This window comes from Rhamphochromis longiceps, linkage group LG22 (genome assembly GCF_057381845.1).
Source record: "Rhamphochromis longiceps isolate RC_006_pf linkage group LG22, R_longiceps_female_GT1.1, whole genome shotgun sequence".
NCBI classification, from domain to species: Eukaryota; Metazoa; Chordata; class Actinopteri; order Cichliformes; family Cichlidae; genus Rhamphochromis; species Rhamphochromis longiceps.
Window position 1 is genome coordinate 23,759,748 of NC_140577.1, and position 23,794 is coordinate 23,783,541.

The 23,794-nt window shown below is 41.2% G+C and overlaps 1 protein-coding gene across 1 annotated transcript in view; it reads right to left on the reverse strand.

Moving 5' to 3' along the window:
* csmd2 (CUB and Sushi multiple domains 2) overlaps positions 1-23,794 on the reverse strand; it is a 290,206-nt gene that overhangs the window by 70,214 nt on the left and 196,198 nt on the right. The window contains exons 27-39 of the mRNA XM_085395216.1: positions 20,958-21,160; positions 20,573-20,764; positions 18,986-19,124; positions 18,580-18,767; positions 14,740-14,934; positions 13,578-13,694; positions 11,671-11,784; positions 6,833-6,928; positions 5,617-5,820; positions 4,809-4,933; positions 2,418-2,514; positions 1,650-1,754; positions 1,376-1,494 (exon numbers count right to left, since the gene is read on the reverse strand). Coding sequence (XP_085251342.1) covers positions 1,376-1,494; positions 1,650-1,754; positions 2,418-2,514; positions 4,809-4,933; positions 5,617-5,820; positions 6,833-6,928; positions 11,671-11,784; positions 13,578-13,694; positions 14,740-14,934; positions 18,580-18,767; positions 18,986-19,124; positions 20,573-20,764; positions 20,958-21,160 — 1,894 coding nt within the window. The remainder of the gene's footprint in view (positions 1-1,375; positions 1,495-1,649; positions 1,755-2,417; positions 2,515-4,808; positions 4,934-5,616; positions 5,821-6,832; positions 6,929-11,670; positions 11,785-13,577; positions 13,695-14,739; positions 14,935-18,579; positions 18,768-18,985; positions 19,125-20,572; positions 20,765-20,957; positions 21,161-23,794) is intronic.

Here is a 23,794-nt window from a genome sequence, read left to right on the forward strand (position 1 = left end):
TCACGGCCTTCATATTATAGCTAATAAACCGAGGACACTTGTCAACATGCCTACTTTGAATTTGGATGGTAACTTTCTTATAAGCTTATTGGGAAGTTTAGAGGTATAAAATTACAAAACTAGTAAGTTACATAATGAAATGTAACTCTTGCTTATAGATATTACTTACATTTTATGAATGTACAACACAGCTTCACTGTTGGTCGTAAGGTGTTATGCAGCCAATTGTGACTAAATGTGTCTGCAGCCCTAGCTGGCGGCAGCACCACCGTCTCTGTGACAGCAAGTTGGTAAGAAGGCAGAAGGTAAGACAGATGACAGCTGTGCTAATCAGGGCAGCTCTTCATCTAGAAAACAGTTCTATTTGTGTCAGTGAAACTGAAATATAACACTCGGCCACAGCAGTGTGTAATTATATTCTGCGCCACCGTGTTTCTATTTACCAAAGGAATACTGATAATGCTAGCGCTGCTAATGTTATCGTCACAAATCAGACAGTATATCACAATGTGCGCAATGTCATGCACACTGCAAAGTCCCACACATTTCAGTGCCATTTAATATATCACATTATTAAATAATCTGATTATGAATTTGTGTGTTTAAGTCTCACTCTTGTCTGTGTGAAGTTTCTGACTTTAAGTCTATCTAGTACCATTTTTCTTCATCATCAGCTGATATTAGCTATTGTGGCTACTTATTTGCTAGCATTTATCATGGCCAGTGGATGAAAGCAGAACTAGGAAAATCACTTGAACCATGATATGAGAAGTGATATTGAATAGTTGAATTGACACTGTCCACTATTCTTGGCAATACATGTTTGCCAAAAACACAACAACCAGCTGATCCAATAAGAGTCAGATATAACGTAAATGAGTAAATACACAATTACACATAATACACGTTGGGGAAATCCGTTTTGTCTCTGAAATAAAGAAGAAGAAGAGCTTGGCTTTTTAAATCACTAGTGTCAGTCATCAGTATAGGTCTTAAAATCCTATATTGGTCATGATTTACTTCCAAGTTAGTCATCTGGCTTTTACAGAACATAATACAGAACCCATACATGGCACCTGTTAAAGCCAAAGCCAGGGTACTGCCTACCTTATTGCAAGTTTGCAACAGACTATAGAGAATAAAAGTGATCACTTGCAAGAAAAATTGAAATGAACTAAAATAGCCAGAAGACCAAGTCCATCTATTCAACTTCTGTTTCTCTTTTTCTTGTGCCGTAAAAAAAAACAAAAAACTGCAGCATGAGCAAGCAAGTGAACAAAAGCAGGGCTGACAAGACAGACACTATCGAAGGTGAGATTCAGCTTATTTTCGATGGTCATACATGACAGAACTATATGAAAGTTGGAGAGTTTACCTGTAGCGTATATCCTGGTTCACAATGGAATGACACCACGTTATTCATCTGAAGGCGCTCTCCAACCTTGATACCATTCATAGGAACTACAGGCTCTGGACAGTTAGTCAAAGACACGGCTAAGTGGATGATGAATGGAAACAAAAATATGGAGAGGGAGAAACAAAAAGAAATATCAAATTACAACAAGAGAAAATATCAAATAAACCTTAATGTCACTCTAAGAAGAAACAACCACTGTTTGAAGAACATGTTTTTTTCCCACACCACTTACTTTTGTATTCCAGCCTGAATCCAGCTGCAGACACGCTGATATCAGAGAAAAAGTGGAGGTAGAGTTGGTTGGAGGTGCTGTTGAGCAGAGCTGGGACCGTCGTGCCTTCGCGAGAAGATTAACAGTGGAGTTCAGGAATGCTATCTCCTCTATAGCTGCTCACTATAACTAACTATGCGTGAGTTGCAGGCAAACAGCTGAAAAGCGCGTCTGTTAGCGGCACAATGGTACGACCCATTGACTTTTTCACAAGTAGAGAATTTATTCCAATATTTTAGCAAGTGTTCAGATGATAAAAACCAAAAACTGTTCCAAAAGAGAGAAAAAACTGTAACCTGATATTAGCAACTCAAACTAGTGTGCCACTTTTCTGTCATCTCTTTACTTCAGGGCAGATCTAACATTTACTTTTGGTCTTGTTCCAAGTATAAGTTCCCTGTTGTTGCATTCTCGCTCTGACAGGAGTCGCAAAGATACTGTAAACAAACATTTGCCTCAACTCCACAAAGAATAACATAACCTTTGTCCAAAGGCAGCAAGATTTGTACCAGATTAGAACTGAAACTGAGCTACATGTGGCAGCCATCTTTTTTTTTCTAAAGAAATCTATGCTTTGGTTAGTAAACACAATATCTCTTCCAGACTGCAGGCTCTGCTCTGTGAAAAGTAATGAGGCTGTTTTCAAAATATGTTTTATGTCCAAGGTTGCACACATTAGACACGTTGAGGAAAATAAAGGGATATATAGAAATGCATATCCGGCAATACCCGAGAAGCTGCCAAGCATGGTGTCAGTGTTGTCGCCTCCGTCAAACACCTCCAGCGAATCCCAGTTCTGCTCTGTCACAAAGCTGATTACCTGGATCTGAGGCAGGGAACAGACAGGGAGAAAGAGGGGGCGGTAGAGGAACACAATTAGTGAAATGTAGACCAAAAAAAACAGTAAGGAAAGAAAGAGAGAGGGATGAGGGAGCAGATCTGGGAGGATTATGGGCAAGAAAATTAGAACGAAAGAAAGTATGTGAAGCTAGTTACTGTAAGTCAAGGACTAAAAACATGGTATTTGGTTATATCTACTCTTCCTTTAGGGTAAGGCCTGAAAAAACATAACCCTGCAGAGTGATTAATAGTCCAAGTATGAAAAAAAGATATTTCTATGTACAGCTCACTGGGGTTCCAGAGAAAACAACAGTAGTTAAGATTGCTGCGACAGCCTCTCAGAGTATACAGACATTTTTAATTCACTTCAAAATACATAAAGAGGACACGAAATGTCTGAAAAGCCAAAGAATAAGACACGATTAATAAGGCAATGCTTAATTAGACTCGCCTCCTTTTCCGACTGCGTTCAAGTGGTGGGAATTGGATTTTAAATTAAGAAGACTGTGCGACATGTGGCGAATGCTGAATATTCTTCAAAGAGACTAAATCTACAAATGACAGTTGCGACCAGTAGGAAGACCAAAATACCACATGCTATAAGAGTAGCAGTCTAGATACCAAAACTTATTTTGCTGTTAAAACAGAAAAAAACAAACAAACAGTAAAACATGCCAAATTCTATGAAACTGACAATGGATTTTGTTTTCCTCAGTCTTTGTTGTCCTTTCTTTTTCCCCCCACTCTCCTTCCCATCCTCCCCTTTTTTGTTCCCTCTCACGTCCATTCCTCTGCTGTCTTCTCTGCTTCTGATGGTTATAGATCGGATATGAGCCAATTAAGGGGGCTGTAGGGGCGCTGGTGCACCGGGCTCCCGGAGAGACGAGGCAGATCACAGATTGATCTTTCATTAGGGGGCCACAGCAAATGTGCCAGCAAGGCACCTCGCTCCTTTAAGTTCTCTTCTAGATCGTGACACTCCAATCTAATGTGTTTCGGGGAGCTGGTGGAGGAGAGCAATGGAAGGCAACAAGAAAAAAGATGTCTGCATAAAAGAGAAGGAACAGGGGGGCAGGATTCTGCTGCAGAGACATAGATACAGAGCCGTAAACTCTCTTAAGTTTGCAGTGACCGTGTAGCAAATGTGCAAATGTGTCTCTCTCTGTAGAAATATTACAAAGAAAAATGATGGCATACTATCATTTGACTGTACCTCCAAAGTCAGAAATGCATATGTAAGTTTTGTGCTGTTTACCTTTTGGAGGATTACACAGTGTCAGCTCTCTGCTGTTATTTCTGGTCTACTTCCCCTCCAAACAAATGCTGGCGTGAAGTGTGGCATGCTAAGTGTGCCTTTGGGCCATGTTGTGTATTTGACCTGCAAGGACAGTCAGCTGAGGTAGGGGAGCTAATAGCTGAGGGACGCCACTGAGGTTATTAAGCACAGAAGCTGAAGCATAAGCCTAAAAACTTTTCTGCCAGGCAGATCCACAGGGACCTTGCCCAGGTTCCATGAGATTCCATCACGCACACATCGCGGAATAAGAATATGCAAACTGAATTAACTCCCGGGAAAGGAAAAGGAAAGTAATTGAAGAGGTGATTATAGGAAAATTTATTTCAGGTTGTACAATCTGAAGGTTCTGGTATAGTGATCTGCCAAATTAAATTCGGAGCCTTTAAAAAGGCCCAGAGACACTATCACCTCACAGCTCCCCATAACTGAGAGGCCTGTAAAAGCAATACCTTTATATACTGTGTGCAGCACCATTAATTGGTCTTTGGTAAGCTGAAAGCATCTCGTCACACAGAGGTCTGTTGTCAAAACAACAAGGATCATAAAGGCTAGAAGCTAGAGGTGGACAACCACTGTGAATGGCTTTAAAAAAGTGGTCAGAGACAGTTTTAGAAAGATTACTCTGCATGCTCAAGAACAGGCTGCTGTAGCTCAGACAATGAAAGCTAATGTGTTGGCAGAAAAACAAATGTGGTCTTACACTTATATCCTTTATGTCTATAGGAAACCTATAGAAAACCTTCACCAACCCAGAACCCCAGCATAGATGCCAAACTCTAACTATAACATGCCGTTGTAAAATATTTTCAAATGTGATTTTACTTTCCATAAATATAATCAGAGCGGGGTTTCCTTGGGCAACATGTGGAATTGGAAAGGGATTTAGGGGACTGACTGCTAAGGTTGGTGAATCTGCCTCTGGTTTACCAATCCTAGCATCCAGGAGGTGGTCTGATGCCTACCAGAAACTTTATTGTACAAACCTGGATTCCTGATCCTTCGGGAACTGTGATCTTCCACACACAGTTGAGGCTGTTGAGGTAGGGCTCAGGAAATCCAGGAGATAAGATGGTGCCAGTTCGCTGGGTCAGATTACCTCCACATGGAACTGTGAGATAAGAGGATGAGGTTAAGGTCTAAGTTACTTTAACAGTGTGCAAAATGCAAAGAGAAACAGATCATGTAATAAACATGCTCATATCAGAACCAGAATCAAAATGTACACGACGACGACATGCTGTACATGATCCGCCTGGTTTGTGCTTGCACACACAAACTCCTAAGGAGTGTTTACAGTCCTCAGACATTGTCCTCCCAGCTTGTCTTGTTCAAGTCACATCTGGCGACAGCACAGGAGCATCTGCTTCAGCTGTAAGCTGTGTATGAGAGTGTGTCTTCGTATAAGCATGTTGGTTTCTGTGTGCGCATCTGTGTGTGTATGTCCATCGGTGTGTATTTGTGACCCTGAGCAGTGCCTGCCACCTGCTCGTTGCATGGCTGAATCTCACTGTATAGCTACAGGCGATGGCTGGCAGCCCACATCTGTGTCAAGATGGAAGCTTGAAGCTCAAAATATCAAGTATGTGAACCAGACAGAAGGAGAGAGTGAGTGAAAAGGCAAATAAACTGAGGTAGAAAGAAAACAAAAAGAAGCAGAACTCAGCTCAGGATTAGAGTCCAGTTAAACAAATGCTTATATTAGGATATCAAACACGTGGAGTTAAAGCTTACAGCCTGACTTTAAAACAAGTGTGTGTATGTTTTTGTGTGTTTTAAGTATCCGTGTCCTACCTATGCAGCTGGGTATCGAGCTGTTCCATTGCGCCAGGGCATTGGGAACGGTTAAACATTCGATAGCGCTCGATCCCTCCAGGACGTAACCAGGGCTGCACTCGAAGCGGACCACGGCGCCGACGGCAAAGTTGTTACCCATTCGTCTGCCATTTCGGGGCTCGGGGACTGAGCTGCACTGGGTGGCGCTGGTCCGCGGCACGGCTGTGAACAGGTAGGATGGTGATGTGATTTGATTTGAGTCATTATGCAGGATACTTTAAATTAAATAATGTGTAAAAGGCTGCTGTGCTTCTACGTAACCTGGAGTTAGAGATACCGACCTACTATGCTTTACATTTGAGTAGGGGCTCAAGCAGTTTTAGTTCCTTGCCTTTTAAACCAGGAGTCTTCTGATTGGCTCCCTCAATAAAAACAGAACATATGACCAACTGTGTGCCTGAGATGAACATATTAGGAATCTCCACCTTTGTTTACATCATCCAGAGCCAAAGGTGGAGAAGTCTGTTGTTTCTAAGCATTTACAACCCATGAAACTTTATCTTTTGACTCACATGGATTACCTGCACATACGGCGTCATGCTAATTATTTAAAACTTATTATTTCACCATGACAGGAAAAAAAAAGAGCATAGCAGCTACTCTTTAAATGTAAACTACCTACACATTTAATATACAATAGAAAAATCTCACTACTTGATTTTGTGATTTCTTTTTAGTGTCTATGTCAGTGTGATCACAATGCCCAGAACAGACAATACAAAATATGATATTCAGCTCTGCTTTTTCCTTGGCGTTGTTTCAGCGTACTTGCCAAAAAGAAAAGAAAAAAAGAAAAAAAAAGTATTATTTATTCATTAAACATTCTTCGGGGCTGCCACTGCCTTTGGATATCTACAGCAAATGTCATTTCTGGTACAGTGCACTGTTTAAGGGAAATAAGAATTCAAAAAAGCCCCTCTTGGGGGGGAAAAGAACAACGGGAGAGTTTAAGCACAACTTTTTCGCACAGCTTCTGCAGATGCATGCGCTCGAGCACATCACGGCTGAGACAGCGGCTGAAGGTGAATCCTTGCAAAATCACTCAGCAAGTCATCTGATATGGACACGGAGGGGGGGTGTTCGAAGAGAGGGAATTAAAAAAAAGGTAACAGAATTTGTTTCGGAGTGTGTGATTGTGCGTGTGTGTGTGTGTGTGTTTCTGTTGCACACTCACCCTGATAGACCAGATGGAATCCTCTAGAGCTGGATTGGCCTTTGGAGGTAAAGCGGATCAGGATTTGGTTGGAGGTTGCTAATGGCAACGACTCACCTGCGATAAGATCAAGGTTTTTTAGCAAACAAATTTTTAGCAAAACGCTTTGTTCTGCATCAGTTTACGTTTGTGTTGCTTTCTGGTCACTGAATCACCAGCTCTGTTAATTTCCTCCCTCCTGAATGTGAATCCTGGAGACTATTTTTAGGAACTCGTTCTGCACATCCAGCATGAAAATTAAAGAAATGCAAGAGCTAGGGAATCTGCAATGACTGAGGGAAAGAGGACATTCTGTAGGTCTCTGGATATGGATATATTTAGAAGTGCTATTCATGTACTGCATTGCAGGAAAGTGCAAAGAGGAAAAAAAAACACGTAGGTATCTCATCCAAGTGAAATCTTGCTGTTTGGTCTAGAGCTGTGCTCGGTGATGTTACGCTTTCACAGAAAAACTCACTGGGGTGAAAATATAACATGCTTATAGAAGGCTTTGCACCATCTGTGGTGCATGCAAATGCATGTTGATTATTCAGATTAGCTTAATACTTTGCAGCCACAGAGTACTCTGTTTATCTTCCATACCTGTAGGAAAGCCAGAAATATCTGTCAGGTACATTGTGACTAAATGGTAATCTTGCTTATTGGCACTGATAGCATTGTGTGAGGGTGCAGCTGAGCCTCTGACTGCAGTCTGCCTATACCAAGTGATGTCCCGAAGCGTAAAACCTGCATTTGATCAGCGTTTGAGCCTCACTCTCTATCATGTTCTTGTTTTTCCCGGTTTGATAATTGTTTGTGTTATTCCAGCTGGGCTAAGGCAACTCACATTCCAATTTTTAGTTCTCAAGAGTTCCTCAGTTCCCCAATAATTTATAAGGTGGGGTGTCAGATGACTTTTAAGCGCTGGAGAAGCAGCTGCAGTGACCAGACCTCCTGTGACTTTTTGTCCCGGGCTGTTTCCGAATTACGGAATCAAATTCAAGGTTGCATTTTTCACCTGCTGCCTAAGGCTCTCCACAATCAAGCTCCTGGAAGTCTTACTGTACAGCTTAAATTGCTTTGGGTAATTGGTGTGAGCAGGCCTTTTGATAGTGCTCTTTGTTCTTTGGGTATAAAATTTGATTTTTAAACTACACGCAAGGACAGTTTACTAAGAATTTAAGGGGTTCGCCACATTACGAGACTCTTTACTCTAATAGCATTAGTCAAATAAAATGTGATTATACTGAGGTCAAAAACATCTAACTGTGAAACAAATCCTGAGAGTACGTTTTTGTTTTGTTTTTTAATTCCTAAAAATTACCCATACGATCCCCTGCAATCCCCATTAGCCCATATTGTAATTACACAAAAGGAGAACCCCCATGATGTATCCAGTGTGGTGTAAAATTTGTTGACTGACACAGAACATGATACAAAGCGTGATCATCTCTGTCTCTGCCTCTCTGTCTTTCTCTCAGTGTGGTGCTGACTGGCGTTCTGCTGTGAATCTCATTACTCTATGTCTGCTTGCTGTCACACTGTAGTGGGAGTCAGACGTGCTTAACCTCAGAGGCAACATCTGTGTGTGGATGTGTGCGTGTCTGTGTTAGTGAGTCTCAGTGAGTCTGCTCTGTGCTCTTAGGCTTTCTGAGAGCTTCTGCACCTTTAAATGCAGTGTCCTGAGATAGCTCCAGCGGCACAGTTTCTTAATGAGTCATCACCGTGAATGTTCAGGTTCCACTGCTGGATCCCAGAGCACGCTGGCTAGTTTATTAGAGGAACCCTTGCTGTGTGCTGTCATGGTGACAGTGTTTCATAATTTGCTGCACAGGGCAAGTATCCGTGCAGTAAGAGCAAACACGTGTCAGCATGTAACTTACTGGCTCTCTGGCCATTGTCCAGCATCCCGACCACTTTGTCCTTAAAATGATCTTCAGCACTGACATGTGAAAGGCTAACGAGGTCAAGTCTGACTTTGGCTGGGATCAGTGCCTGAATTTCAATGCTAGTTACTTCTGTGCACTGATAAACAGCGTCAGCGAGAAAAATTCTGGTTGTTAAAAATCACAACTAAACAACAGGTTTAGAGTTAAAAAAAAGAGTTAGTCAAGTGCGGATATCAGGTGGTGAATTTTAATTCTTAAGTTACATTTTGTGTTTATTCTGCAGTGAGCTGAAAGGGGACTTTAGCAAACTCTAGTCCTATATGGCCAGGAGAGAGACAACTGCCATTTTCTTCCCTTTTTTCTTTTTTTCAAATCGATTATTAAAAAATTAGCATTTAGATAGGTGTCCTTGATTTCTTGAATCAGTCATTTTGTTCTTCTCTTTTCTAATTCACACCTTTTTTTACTGTTAATTTATTCCACATTTCATTTCTTCTTATTTTATTCTGTTTGTCCCCACTGCCTCTGATAACTCCAAATCACTGGCATTTCTCTGTAGAGAAAGTATTTTACCTCAATAAGCATAAAAGGAATGAAAGCATACAGCTGAATACTTGACTGAGATCATTTAGTAGAGAATCTGTTTTTCAAGGTCTGCATAATTACAGAAAAATGCTCCGTGCTTTGACTTCTGTGATTTAACATGTTTGGCAAATGCCATCCTGCCATTAACCAAAAACCCCAAACTGTACTGTACATACTGATAATGTCTATTATTTTGACATGACAGCATGTGTGACGAAAAACAGATTCAACTGAAAACACAGGAGACAAAAGTTCCACAATCTAAATCAGAGTAGAAACAAGAACTGATCAAATAATGGTATTAATAAAGTCTACCAGCTAAAGTAAGTGTGGACCTGATAAGAACCATGTAAAACAAGGACAGGAAGTGGGTGAAAATAAGGTGAAATACATCAGAAAAAAAATAAATAAAAAGAATGAAGCTAATTCCGTGCGATGTACGCTTGCAGATGTAAATGTTAGTAGATTTGTAAGCTTTGCTGCTTTGGTATGGTGAATGGAGATACATGATTCTGGTTTGTGCCTAATTCAGTGGCAACGTGTGGGCTAAAATCTCTCTTCCCTTGCCAAAGTGTGTCAGCTTTGCTCTGCCATGCCTGGTTAGATAGCTCTGCGAACCTGCTGCCTCGAGTCCGTAGTTAATATAGCATCCTGTTTATTGAGCTGTAAACTGGATTTTCTGAGGCTGCCCTGGACACAAACCAAAGTAATCATTTTGCTTTTGTCAAGCCACAGGGCGAGGGCAGGCTGAGACGGAGGGGTGCCCTAAACTCGGCACCTTTTCACTCACACCCTCTTCAGAGGTCGAACCTCCCCGACTACAGCCATTGCTTTTATAGCCTATCAGTGCAGTTGTAGTATTTATGACATCCATTCATCAAAAATAATATGGCACACATTTAGTTATTTTTCGCCTTTTAACTTTTAGCCTTAAAACTGTTGTCCTTTTTTTACCATATTCCACTCTCATAACTCTCTTTTAGTGAGTTGTGTGCGTATGTGTGCTCCACTTTCTGTAGACATCTACTCAGCACTGCTACACAAGTGGGCTCTTTATACACTAGTGACACACGAACCACTGTGTTGTATTTGTCTGCAACACGCACTTGATTCAAATATGACAGTATAGGTTAAGTTTAAGTTTGGACGCTGACCTAATGACAGAAAACAAAAACTGGAATTAAGTTACCAAACAAACCGAACATGGATTGTCTGGTTAAAGCAGTACTATCTACGTGCCGTAGCTCATCATCTGTGGCTTAGAAGCACTAGCAGAACTACACTGTGCAAGTCTAGCTTTGCAGACACGGCCAAATAAATGACTGAATTTAAGATTATTTAGCACCACTCATGAATGTAATGGGAAGAGACAGATATCAGCTCAAAAAAAGTGAAGGTAAAGTGCTTGTTTAAATGTATTTGAATCATAACATCATTACGAAACTTGAAGGTTTTCCTGTAATTGCTAATGTCATTAGGTAGGTTGAGCTCCAGGAATACAATTATTACTTTTTTTTTGTGAGGTCACTCTCTACCGGCCACCTATTGCAAATATGCAATAGTTTTAAAGGGAAGCATTCACACGTGCTCACAGGCATGTGAGGGCATCGTATTGCAATATATATGGAACGAGTGCAACACCGTTACTTTACATAGCAAGCTGTTAGCGGCTGACGTCATAAACCCTTAAAGATCCTTTAGCTCCCAGCAAGACCCTGTGTTTACAATCTCTGCTTCCATTTCTTTGTATATCATAATATATTATCTTATTTATCTTTCCATGTAACAATTAATATAAAAAAAAGTATCTATCCAGTTGTTCCACTAGTTTAAAAAAGTAGAAGTTATAGCATAAACAGGCACCTTGTGGATCACTGCACTTGTTTGCCTACATAACTACATAATTTGTGTAATACCAATTCAGGTGTACGCTCATGCAAGGCTTGAGCCTGTCTGTAGATATGTTATCCCTGTGACTCCTGTTGTCACTGCTGAATTGTGTTACAGCTCAGTGGAGCCCACCTGCAGCCACCGCGGTTCTGTCTGCGTCAGCACTGTGTCTCTGAGTTTAAACGGATCCTTGTGAGAAGGATAAGTCTAAGACAACAATTTTATTCAGTCCCCTGTCATGTCAAGAATAATGGCTTCAAATAGTCAAACCACTGTTACTGATTTGGAACGAGCTAGTGCTGAAGATGAAACAAAGCTATACAAATGTGCATGAGTCACGTCTTGCCTACCTCTAGTTGCATGCAAATAGCTTCTATTTTTTGCCTCCCTCAAGTTTGATACCTGCTGAAATCGGAATCGCGTATTCAGGCATCTGAAATGTGCGTGTGTGGGTACCTGTGTGTGCTCCAGAGAGCGAGCTAAGAACGCGGGAGTGCTGCGTTGCCCCATCGTAAACCTCCACGATGTCATTCAGGGCCGTCTGGAAGAAGGCGAACTGACTGAAGACCACTAGGAAAAACAGACGCAGTCATGAAATTGACATCAGAGAAGAAATGACTCAAAAACAAAACAAAATAAAAGTACTCATCATCCAAAAGAATATTTTCAACACCGTTTGTAATCAAAAACTCTCCTTTAAAGCAAGCTAGATAATACTGCCAGTTATGACAACGCAGCCAAAAAAACCTGATATTACAATAGAGATCAGCAATCCTGTCTGGCCTTGATTGCCTGTCAGGAGATGAAAGGCTTTGCAATGACAATGTGTAGCTAAATCTCCACTACAGTGCTTTCATCCTTTCAACCAACCCTTTCCACTGCTGTTGCCTGAACATATTCAGCCCCTCCACAATCAATCTGTCTCGTTTACTCGCAGCACATATCGCAGGTGGAGAGTAAAAAAAGAGCAGAGGTGAAAGAGGGGACTACTGCTCCTCCATCAAAGTGTGGTTCCTTATGTTCTGAGATCCACTTATTTGACATGATTCAGCATCTATAATCTCCAGCCTCATCTTCAGCGATTCCCATTATTTGTGCATCCTCTTCATCTGCGTCTCTGATAAGAGAACCCAGTCATTGCGGCAACACCCACCCTGTCCTCTGCATTGAAGAAAATAGCCTATCATTAGCATTAGTGCATCAGCCTAATGAGAAGTGGCAAGAATGGAGGCGAGAGCATTTGTGGCTCATCACGACAAAGTGAGTTGCCTTGGGCCTCGCTGTCATTTTCCAAGAAAATGCAAATGTGGACTTTAATTATTTCAATTTCCTTTCTCGCTTTGATTCGGCCGAGCGAAATACGCTGCCGACAGGTTCCAAGAAGGATAGGTGCCCGGTCGTTTTGGAGCAGAGCCGGACCTCTGAATGAGCGTCATGACCTCAATATTCAAAAGACTGGGGTGAAGTAGCCAGAAGCCAAACACATGCCCGCCACTGCTTTTTTGGTGTAATTTAACAATGATAGGACGTGAGCTTGCCCCTCGAGAGGCATGGTGCTGATAACTCATTAAGGAGCCAGAGGGAAGAGAAGAGGAAGCAGGAGATAAAAGGAGAGCAAGACAGAGCGCCCGAGATAGAAAGTGAAACGGAGCGGCATCCCGAGCAGGCAAGTGAAACATGTTTAAATCTGAATATACGTGCTTGTGCTGTGTTGTGTTCCTCTTCCCACACCCTTTGCTTTCTGAATAAATTCCCGCTCTTACAGTATGGCATCACATATTGGAAGAAAACTGTGACCTTTAAGAAGGAAATGCCAAAAAGCTGCAAAATTTCGGAAACACTGGATCTAATTATATTTCGGTGGATGCGTGCCTCTGACTGACGTGTTATATGACTAGTGTATAAGCTGGTGATTAAATTGCTCTTCCACAGTGATGTAAAAAAGTATGTGTAGCAATGAGACCGATGAATATAGGGACTATCAATCACTCTGTGATTTTAAAAATAAAAAAACATTTGGCAAGAACTGAAAGAGGATGGGAGCTTTTACAAGTTTGACACAAACTTTCTCTCTCTGGTGCAGCTTTCGCTAAAAATATTTAGTTATGGGAAAAAAATCTCAAGTGTTTTTCTTTTTATTCTCTTGCCTTCAGCCTTGAAAAATATGTATAACTCAGTGAGGTACTTGAGCATTGTTTGAGCCTGATAAGGAATTATTATTATTATTATTTTTTGGCATTACAGAAAAAAATTCATCTTAATTAAGCACCAATAATTAACCACCTTTATACACCGGCACAAAAACACACAATAAAACATCTGCCAGGAAGAGTGTAAAAGAACGCTCTCACTTCTTGGCTTACCGTAATCTTTGGGCACGACTACAGAGTACAAACAGGTTCGTGCGCTGCTGTAGTTACCGGGGTAACCAGGAGACAAGACCACTCCCTCTGAACCAGTGTACTGTCCACCACATAGAGCTGCAAAAAGACATAAATGAGAAATTAAAAAGAGACGACCAAAAAAAAAAGGAAAGGACAAGGCAAACATGACAGGAAGGTCTACAGCCAGAAGTGGAAGATTCCATTTCTCTCCCCCCTCCTCCTACCTTTCCATCCCCTCTGTTCCATCACTCCTAAATTACTTTTCTTGTCTGATTGGGCTTTCAGTGGAAGATGTCCCCAGTGATTGTCACAGTGAAATTGCAATGTTTTCCAAGTGTCCGTCTGGGTTAGCCTGGGCGTGCTGAGACCCGGATTGCTTCTACTGGTTAAACCCCCCCAAAAAATGCTCAGCACACGCTTGTACCCTGAACCCTTGTTTCCCCACGTGTGAAAATCTGCGTGGTATGAGCTTGTCTTCCACCTGGCATACAACTAAAGCTTCACACTGTGAGGGCCATACGATTCTGTGGTGTCAGGGATCTTTCACGAGCTCTCCCGGGGGGTGAACTAGTGAGCTAGTCGTGTCATGGGAATATCAGAGAGCAGTTCCGCTGTGAGCGTGAGGAGAATATATGCAAAATAAGCAGCACTCTTTAAATTAAAGCTGCACTTGCACAACTATTAATGTTAGCAAAACCCACACAGCTTTGCACATACACCTGTAGGACACTGCTCTATGGGAAAAATAGCCTAATTGTATAGACATGTTTACACGTGACAAATCTATAAGCGCTGATGTGGTTTGTGTTCCTAACAACCGTCTCCAGATAAGATAAGATAAGATAAGATAAGATAAGATAAGATAAGATAGAACTTTATTAATCCCTCGGGTGGGTTCCTCTGGGAAATTCGACTTCCAAAAAAAGCACAGCAACGACCGAAGTTACAGTTACAGAACTGTTATATATATATATACACACACACACACACACACACACACACACACACACACACACACACACACACACACATATATAAATACAGAGACAAATATAAATAAAATATACAAAGGGGATAAATAGAATAAATAGGAATAAAAAATAAAAATACAAGTGAATTGCACACAGATGTCAGTGTTTACCAATGCAGATGGGTTTGGGTTTGTTCCAGCTCGGCTTGCCATCCACCCCCATGATGCAAGTGAGTGTTGGGTCTCCCTCTAGTGTGTAGCCACTGTCGCAGTGGTAGGTGACGGTGGAGCCCAGCTTGAGATTGGTGCCCACCCGTGTCCCATTGCGCACCAGGCCGGGCTCAAAGCAAGACTCCCTAGGGTTCTCTGCAGAGAGAGGTAACGCAGTGGAAAATCAGTGACAGAAGTGAGCAGGCGTTGTTATTTCATGAAAGGATTTTTTTTTCCCTGCATCCAGCTGTAGCCGTGATACTGGAACAGAAGCTGTTCTCTGCCTAAGGTTACTGATACACTTGGATTTCGAACTTCCCTTCCTCCTTTGTGGCTGCGTTTGCTTTCACCCCCGCCCCACCGTTTCCTGCAACTCTGTGCTTTCCTCTGTCAGTAAATATATCTCACTGACTGACTGCCACTTTTCTCTCTAGCCCTTGACGGTGGCCTCTCATCTGTGGCTGCTGGGGTATGTATGGCTGTGGAGAAAGACAGGCAGCTGATTGAGAGTGACATGGCTCTGGCCCAAGGTCTGCTGACTGCACATAACCGCCTCTCAACCAACGCTTCGCTGTGCAGTCAACTAGAGAAGACAATGCACATACGCAAGCTTTCTTTGTCGAAGACACACACACACCTACACTCGTACCCTGCCAAACTTCACTTGCACAAAACCTGCAACCGACCACACACATCAATCATCACTTCTGAGATCATAAGAAAGATGTCTTGCTCAATTTACCATCGCATTGTTCTCAGGTGGAAAATGTACACGTGAGTGGAGGCCTGTCAATTTGTCACACTTCACACCTTTACTGCTAAAATAAACACGGGGGGGAAAAATGCCCAAAGCAATTTAATTCAATCTTAAAACCCAGTCCACTTTCCCAGAAAACTTTAATATTTGATGACTTACACCCAGCGTAGGAAGGTGAGTCAACTGTTTTCTCATTAGGGAAATTTCAACTGACACTTGAGTGTCTGACAGAATATATGTTCAAGAACCTGAGCTGCGTCAAAGGAGCTAGCTGAGTGCAAACTTTAAACAGGGAACACTGTAACAATGTTCATATAGCAGAAGCATTTCTTAAAAAAGGTTCACTGGGAGGTCAACAAAAAAAGACTAACCCACATTAAAATGAGTCCCAGAGCTGACAAAAGTGTAACATTCTTCTTGTATTTTATTGCTTCACTGAAAATAATCAAAGCATGACACCTTTATATTTTAAGAACTTTTGGCCTCCTTATATCATCTTGCACTTAAAGATTTATATTTCGCATTGTACACCAAGTACTTTAAAAAAGTTTCTTCATTTCCATTTAATACTTGTACAGCTGCTGTTATTGTGTATATATATATTTATATTTCTTCATACATTCTTATATATTTCTATATTGTGTATTTTGTTGTATTTTCAACTTTAATTTATATATTTTATCTTATTCTTTCCCAGTTAAATTTACCCTTCATTCTAATTTGTGTTGTACAGTTATTTCATTTTTAACTTTAATTTTTATATTTTATTTTATTTTATTCCTTCCTAGTTAAATTTACCCTTTTTAATTTTCATATTTATTTCCCATCTTATTCATAGCCTTTTCTTTTATCTTTAGGTCACGAGCAGTTGTATAAGCATTTCACTGCATATCGTACTGTGTATGACTGTGTACGTGACAAATAAAATTTGAATTTGAATTTGATTTGATTTGAAGTACATGGTGTACTAGATCAAATTTCTAATTCATTGATGACAAAATTAGACACACAGGAAATAAATGTTGAATTTCTAAGCTGAAAGTTGGGGAACTAATGATATCACAGAGTGCTAGGGCCAGGTATGTCTGCTGACTGCCACTACCTGTTCTAAACAAGGGTTATTTAGCCATGAACCTTGTTTTGATATGTCATGAAAAGAAATATATATATTGGTGGTGAAAACATCTTTCAACGATAAGAAAGATATCAGCTAGGACACCCTGCCCTCACCCTCGACAAAAATACCCCAAGCTTTTGGGGCTGAAGGGTAAAAATGATGGACATGAAAAGAGACAGCGGAGCTGTGATAGATGTAGTAGGCATTAGGAAAGGGCCGGCCCTTGGCACAAGCTGGTCTGTAAATAAAATGAGCTGATTTAACAAGCCTTGACCCTGATTTACAGATGTGAGTGAAGATGTGAGAAACGCATCGTCTGTTTTTTCCATTTTATTGTTGTGTTTTTAAAGGAGACATTTAGTGGTAAATTGGAAGAGAGCCCAAGATTTGATGAAGGTGTTGGATTAGAGAAATAATGTGCATGTTCCATACCTGAGCCACATTTAAATGTGGCTCAGGTATGGAAAGTCTTTGAGTCCACATATTTCCCTGGAGAGCCAATGTGAAAAGCGTAAAAGACCTAATCAAAGGATGCCTGAGACAAGAAAACAGAAAGACATAAAGACTGCTCAGTGAAGAGGCTGACAGCACCTCGGGCGCATTTTGTAATATGATTTTCAGGGCCGGGTTGACCAAATGCCGGATCGGGCCAACTCGTCGACGTGCTGTCTTCTCACCAACCAGACCCGAACTCGCAGCCAAACGCGCTTTTGTGCCATGTTGTTTGTCTGAAACCGAGGAGGTAATTTATGTATTATTTGGTTATGGTTCATTAGTGTGGAGAATTGGAAGTGGGGCGAGGGAGTTTTTCGAAGCCACACACTGGGTCCATCTGCTCTACCAGATTGGCCATACAATATCACACACTGCAGTGAATGTTGCTGGGAGTGAGTTAAGGGGTAGACTCTGTAACGCTGTCTTGCCGAAACATTGTTTCTCACTTCATTTAAGGACAGTTTGCCAATGAGTTGGAGGGCTGCGGCGCATAAACAGGTAGAGTTCTCAAATCAGTCGACTGCTTGTACATCAAATCCTATCTGAGCGCGAGCCAAGAAACGGGAAGCTTTGGGGTCAATGTGGAATTGGTTAAGTGTCTGATACCTTAAACAACTCTAATTGAGGTAGGGAGACTTAGGAAGATTTAACACTGCTCTCTCAAGCAAAACCCCTAACATAGATGCTGTGTCTAATTTAGAGCTTCCTCAGCATCTGTGTATTTGCTAGGAAGTGAGGTAGTCCCCTACAAGGCTGAAACAAAAATGCAGAACAAACAGATGTGCAACACAATCCTTAAACCAAGTGGCCCTCTGTGACCACTCGTGAACAGATACATTTGGGTCCCCTGAACAATGTGCTGCGGTCAACCGTGCTTAGACATGACACAACAAAATGCTGTTTGCTCCAATCTATCAGAGGCTCTTAGCCTTAGTGCAGCTGCACTGATCACGAGCCGACAGTTGTTTGTTTTCAGAATTCCTGCTAGGAGGCGCACGTTAATAATGACACCCAATCAGGCCATAGCAGAAACAGGGAGGTTGCGATCAGGATGCTGCAGCGCAGACAACCCATTCTTTCACTGGAGAATGTTTTCACACTGGTAATCGTATCCGCTCTGGACTACACTGAAGGGAAAGTTAAAAAGAAACAATCTGCAAGGTCGATAAGCAGCAGAGGGTAAATGCACTCTCTCTGTGCCAGAGGAAGAATTTTAAAATGTGAACTGTTCGGGGGATAAAGCTGCGCAACCTTCTTGAAATCTGCTGTTTTGTTCACAATTATAAGATGCTGGATGTGGAAAAAAAGAAGCCAAAATGAACACTTTAATTCTAATGGAAATGCAAAAAAGACAAAAAAACTCTTTCTCCCAGCGTCACTGTTTTTTATCCAATTAACCAAATACTGCATTGCTTTAAGAAAAGACATGTACCTGTGTACTGCAGCACAAATCCATTGCTGCTGAGAGAGGCGTCGCTGCGGAAAGCCAAGAAGAGCGTGTTGGAGCTGCTCTCAATGCGATCGGGAACATCTGTGCCATAAAAGCTACCCAACAAGGGGCTGAGGGAGTCCGGTCCATCATAGATGTGCAAAAAGTCATAACTTGGCTCCAAGCTGAACCTGGTTAAAGAGAATAACATTAAAAATATAATCACATAACTGCTGCTTAGATAGGCTGCGAGTAAGGTAACATAGCTTTACTAGGATGACTTTGAAAATAAAATGTGAAAAGTGGAAAAGGTTAAAAGATCAACTGAAGCATAAATCCCCCCCTCTGTTGAAAAGTCAAAACATATGCGTTGACATTTTTTCCTTTTTCTTTTCTACTGAATGCTTACTGGTTGAAGGTCAGAGAGATGACATAGTCCTGTGTGACAGTAACTGTCCAGTCACACTCTCGTCCGTGAGGATACGGTTCAGGATAGTCTGGAGACAGAATCAGCCCACTAGGACCTGTCAGGTTCCCGCCACATGGAGCTATGACAAGGAAGAAATCTATTACAGTTCACTGCAGTCGAGGAGCAAACAGCAGTGGCATCTGGACAGCAACTGAACTGCTATCAAACAACAGAGCTGATCTCAGTTTATCTTAAGATGCTGGAATCTTTTATTTTTCATTGCATAGATGTGTGTTTCATTTTGTTTGAGAACTCACTGATAAGTGTTCTTCTTAGCATTTATTGTTGGGTAAGACCAACACATTTCTAGTATGAGCCTCCATCATCCCAGTTAAAAACAAATAAACAACAAATATGATCAAAACAGAGGACACACAATTGTATGGTGTATACTGCAAGTGAACCTCAAATAAACTATATATAGATTACAACTACATGATGCTGCCAAACAAAAAGAGTTTATATAAGTGAGGAAAATATGCAATGTTTAAGCTGGAAGAAGGATGAATCAGAAGTCCTATTAAGTAGTTAAAATAGCCTGCAGGAAACAACTCAACAGTAAATCTTCTTTAAGCCTTTTGGACTTTGATAGCCTGGATCTATATAATGTTTTTTTCCCTGCGATTGTGCTGATGGCTGATTATAGCCAAAAAGAGTTTGTTGTTCTCAAAATAAATACTTATCAGTGAGTGTTGGGATTGTGTCTGATCACCAAGTGTCCCTACGCTTTGGAATCTGACAAACTGCTAACTTTAAATTTTTATTTTTCTAATGTTTTGCACAAGCAAAGTGACAACTTATAATGAAAATCAATTTGAAAAACAAACGAAAAACTTACTGGTCAAAAATTGCCCTAAAACAACACAGCTACATAGCTGTAAGAACCTCAGCTCGTACTCCATGTGCTGTGCAGCTTCCCCACAGGACGTTGGAGCAGCAGTTGATTGATCTAACTGAAACCTAGCTAATGCACACAGATGTTCTCTTACCTCATTCTCACCTGTGTCAGAAGTGTCCGATTGTTCGCCAAAAATGATCTAATTAAGCTAAGTGCTAATTAAATAAGGCAGCTAATCACAAGCTCTTAATTGCTATTGTTAATGACTTCACACTGTTTAGCAGAGAACCACGTGCGATAATATATTAACACAAAGACTGTACAAAGAGTGTAGGTCTGACTGAGAGGTCTGTGTTGTTATTGAGGAACAGGATAATCAGATCTCTCTGTCTGCCGCAGTGACTTCAGTAAATGTCGAGGGAACATGGCAATCAGGTTTGCCACTTAAGATTCACTTAAGGAGTCTGTTAAGTAATCGAGTTAGGAATCTGTATTCTCTACCTGTTCTACAAAAGTCAGGCCAGTAAGAGGAGATATACAGTAGACTGTATTAGGCAGGCGGCAGGAAATAATACGACTATAATAAAATACGAGGAGCCTCAGTCTTAGCACTTGCACAGCAGTAGTAAAGCTGTGATCCTCATCCATACAGGCTTTCGTAATACGGATGGGGTTATGTTGTAGAGTACCTGTGCATGTAGGAGGGTCTGGCTGCCAGAAGAAGCGACCATTGATTTCAGTGCAGGTGATCCTGTTGGCCCCCTGCAGGATGTAACCCGGATCACACTGGAACACCACATGGTCTCCGGGTTCCCTGCTGTCGCCACCGCGGGTCCCATTAGTAGGCATGCCTGGGTCATTGCAGGAGGTTGCAGTAGACACTGAAGGAGCAAAGAAAGGCTCAGTGAGTGAAAGAGTATTTAATGGCGCACGATTAGAAGATGAAAAGAGGGTATTATTGTCATCTCCTGCAGTGAAATGTGTGAGAGCTGAAACTGGTCCCACCCAGTCATGTTCATTTAACTTTCCCATCACTTCCTATCATCCTTCCCCCCCCCCCTCTCTCTCTCTCACCAGAAAACTGAAGAGCGAAGCCTTGTTTGCTGGTGAAGAAGTCTGTGGTGAACTGCAGGTTGATAGTGTTAAAGGTGCTGTGGACGTCTTGGGGCAGCACTGAGCCACTTAGCTCCCTCAGCAGGACACCTCCATCCTGGGGCCCATCCCAGATCCGAAGTACATCATGGACCTCTTCCGTGTGGAAAACCAGGAAATGAAGACTGAAAAACAAAAACCCAAAAAAACAAACAAACAAAAAAAAAACAGACTTCAGAGGCACTGACAGTTGATGGATGAGTCTTTGTGATGAAATTAATGGAAAGCAACCTCAGACAAAAAAAATACACAAAACACCTCTGAAAAAAAGAAGAAGAAAACCCTTATATGTTACAACCCACATGTCCTTCTGATGGAGGGAAGACAAGAAAGGACTGCAATTGTTTTTCAATACATATTAAGAAAAAATTACCCCTATGATAAAGCAACAGGTATAACGTCCGCATTTTCTAAAATGCAATGATGCGTCTGAAGACGACCAGGAGAAATAAACGGATTACCTCAAACCGTATATGTTAAAGAATCAAATTACAACAGCTAATGTGATTAAAGGAGGCAATGACAATAGAGGAAAGACAAAAACACAGTTAAGGTCAAGTGTAAACGAGGGAAACAAATAACTTTTTAAAATGAATCACTGACGCCGGATCCAGAGCATTCAAGGGATGTTCCACAATGTCAGTCAAACAGATACATCTGCCACAGCATTTAATAGTTTCAGTCTAGACATCAGAAAGATGATGCTGTCAAAATATCTACCCTTCACTTTGGCTTAGACAGCTGTCAGCCAGCTGGTGGTCCGATGGATGTGAAAAGCACTATAGCGTGCGGTACGTTTGTGCCTGTTTGTAAGTGCGGTAGCCTCGACTGTGCCGTGATTCATAATGACGCATAGTTTGCAGTGACTGCGTGTACGTTAGATTTTGGACAATCTGTGGAGGAGTAAAAGGGCACAAAGTAGTGCAAGCTAGATCAGATGGCATTTGTTGACTTTGCAGCTTTACCCTGCAAGAGAGACTCAAACGTGTATTTATGATCATTTAAATTGTTGCTTTGATTTTTTCTTCTCTCGCTCTGAAACACACTGCTGTCTGGCAAGCCTTCAAAATAGGTGACTATAAAGTAATGAGGATGTGCTAAACTGTTGTGCTGACACAGAATAAAAGCATTTATCGCACAGTTTATTTGTCTTCTAATGCGCTGCAGCAATAGAAACACAGTCTCTAATGTTGCTTCAAGCGCACTACTTATACAAATTCACCGATACACCTTCAATAAGAGCTCGGATGTGCACAGGCCAGAGGCTACCCGCACATGTGCCGTTTGTGTTTGTTTGTGTGTGGATATAAGTTATGGTGCAAAAATGTCAGAAAATACTAAATGGTGGTGCAAAACTTTAGCGGGAAATTAACTTGAAAATCCACCAGAAAAAACAACTTTATGCTAATTCTCTAACAAACATTTTGGACCGAGGCAAATTCCTGACACTTTCCCCCATGTTTCAATAATTATAGCATTAATGCAAAGCAAACAGCTGCATTCTGAAGTTAAAGTTATTGGAATATAATGCTTATGCTGCACTTAAGTTCATTTGTTTTAAAGAAAACAATTTGTAGAGGTGTGTATATTTCTGTTTTGTGAAGAATCTTACGCGAGCTTTAAATTTCTATAAATTTTACCAGTGCTCACTTTTTAAAGAAAAAAAAATCTGTGACTTGAATGGTAATCTGTTTCCCAGTATCCTGTGAATGCTGGGGATCATGGTACTTCATGTGCTTTTACTATTCTCATGGCTTTACACACAGACCCACACAGAGCCTTGAGGTATAGATGATGCAGAGGAGAAACAGCAACCCACTGATATGTCGGGTTTAGCAACAAGTTCCCACCGTTTCTGCATAATTGGTGTCAGACTCCGATTCCCATACTGTCTGATGTGTGAGCAGCAGCCAGAGGCTACCCGCACAATGTGCCGTGTGTGTCTGTGTGTGTGTGTGTGGATACTGTACGTAACCTACTTGACAAGTGCTGTCGCAATGCTTGTGAAAGAAGTGCACATAAAACAAACATGTGCAGACAGGCGGACCAGTAAATACTCACATAAATGAACACCGATAGCTATTTTAAAGGACACGCAGCATTACATAGTCTTACATAAGCTTTGATGCTTTTTACACAGATACGAACACACGGACGTAAACCTGCTACATTTATCAGGCGCACTGGAGCCTTTGTGAGTAATGTGATATAATACTCTCGGATTAAAATGCTATAAATCCTGATGCACATGTCACTTATTTTTACACCACTGTCTGCTAATGGTAAAAACACTTATTGTTGGCATGGCTCTTAGAAAATTGTGAGTTTCTTCTCCTAAATGTACCACTCTAATCTATCACTAAAGTTATAAACTTTAGCGATAGAATTTCTGAGATTTTTCTCAGAATCTGCTAAAGGATCATAATATGCCTCAATGCTGAATAGTGAAAAGTAAAGTTGCACAAGGATTTTTCACTGGCAAATCCTAGTTATGAGCTTCTTTTTGTTTGTGACCTTCATCAGAACTTTTGGGCTTAGCACCACACATGAATAAATATTGGTATGGCATCACATTCACAACACAACCTTTCCTATGATAAGAAACTGGAATAAATATCATTCCTTCTCATGGTATTCATTTCCCTGCTAATCTCTCTGCTGCTAAAATGCTAATATTACAAATGCATAGATGAGACATCTTTACATTTTTTCTGTTTCTGTTAGAGTCAAACCTTTACATTTTTATTAACGCTAAACAA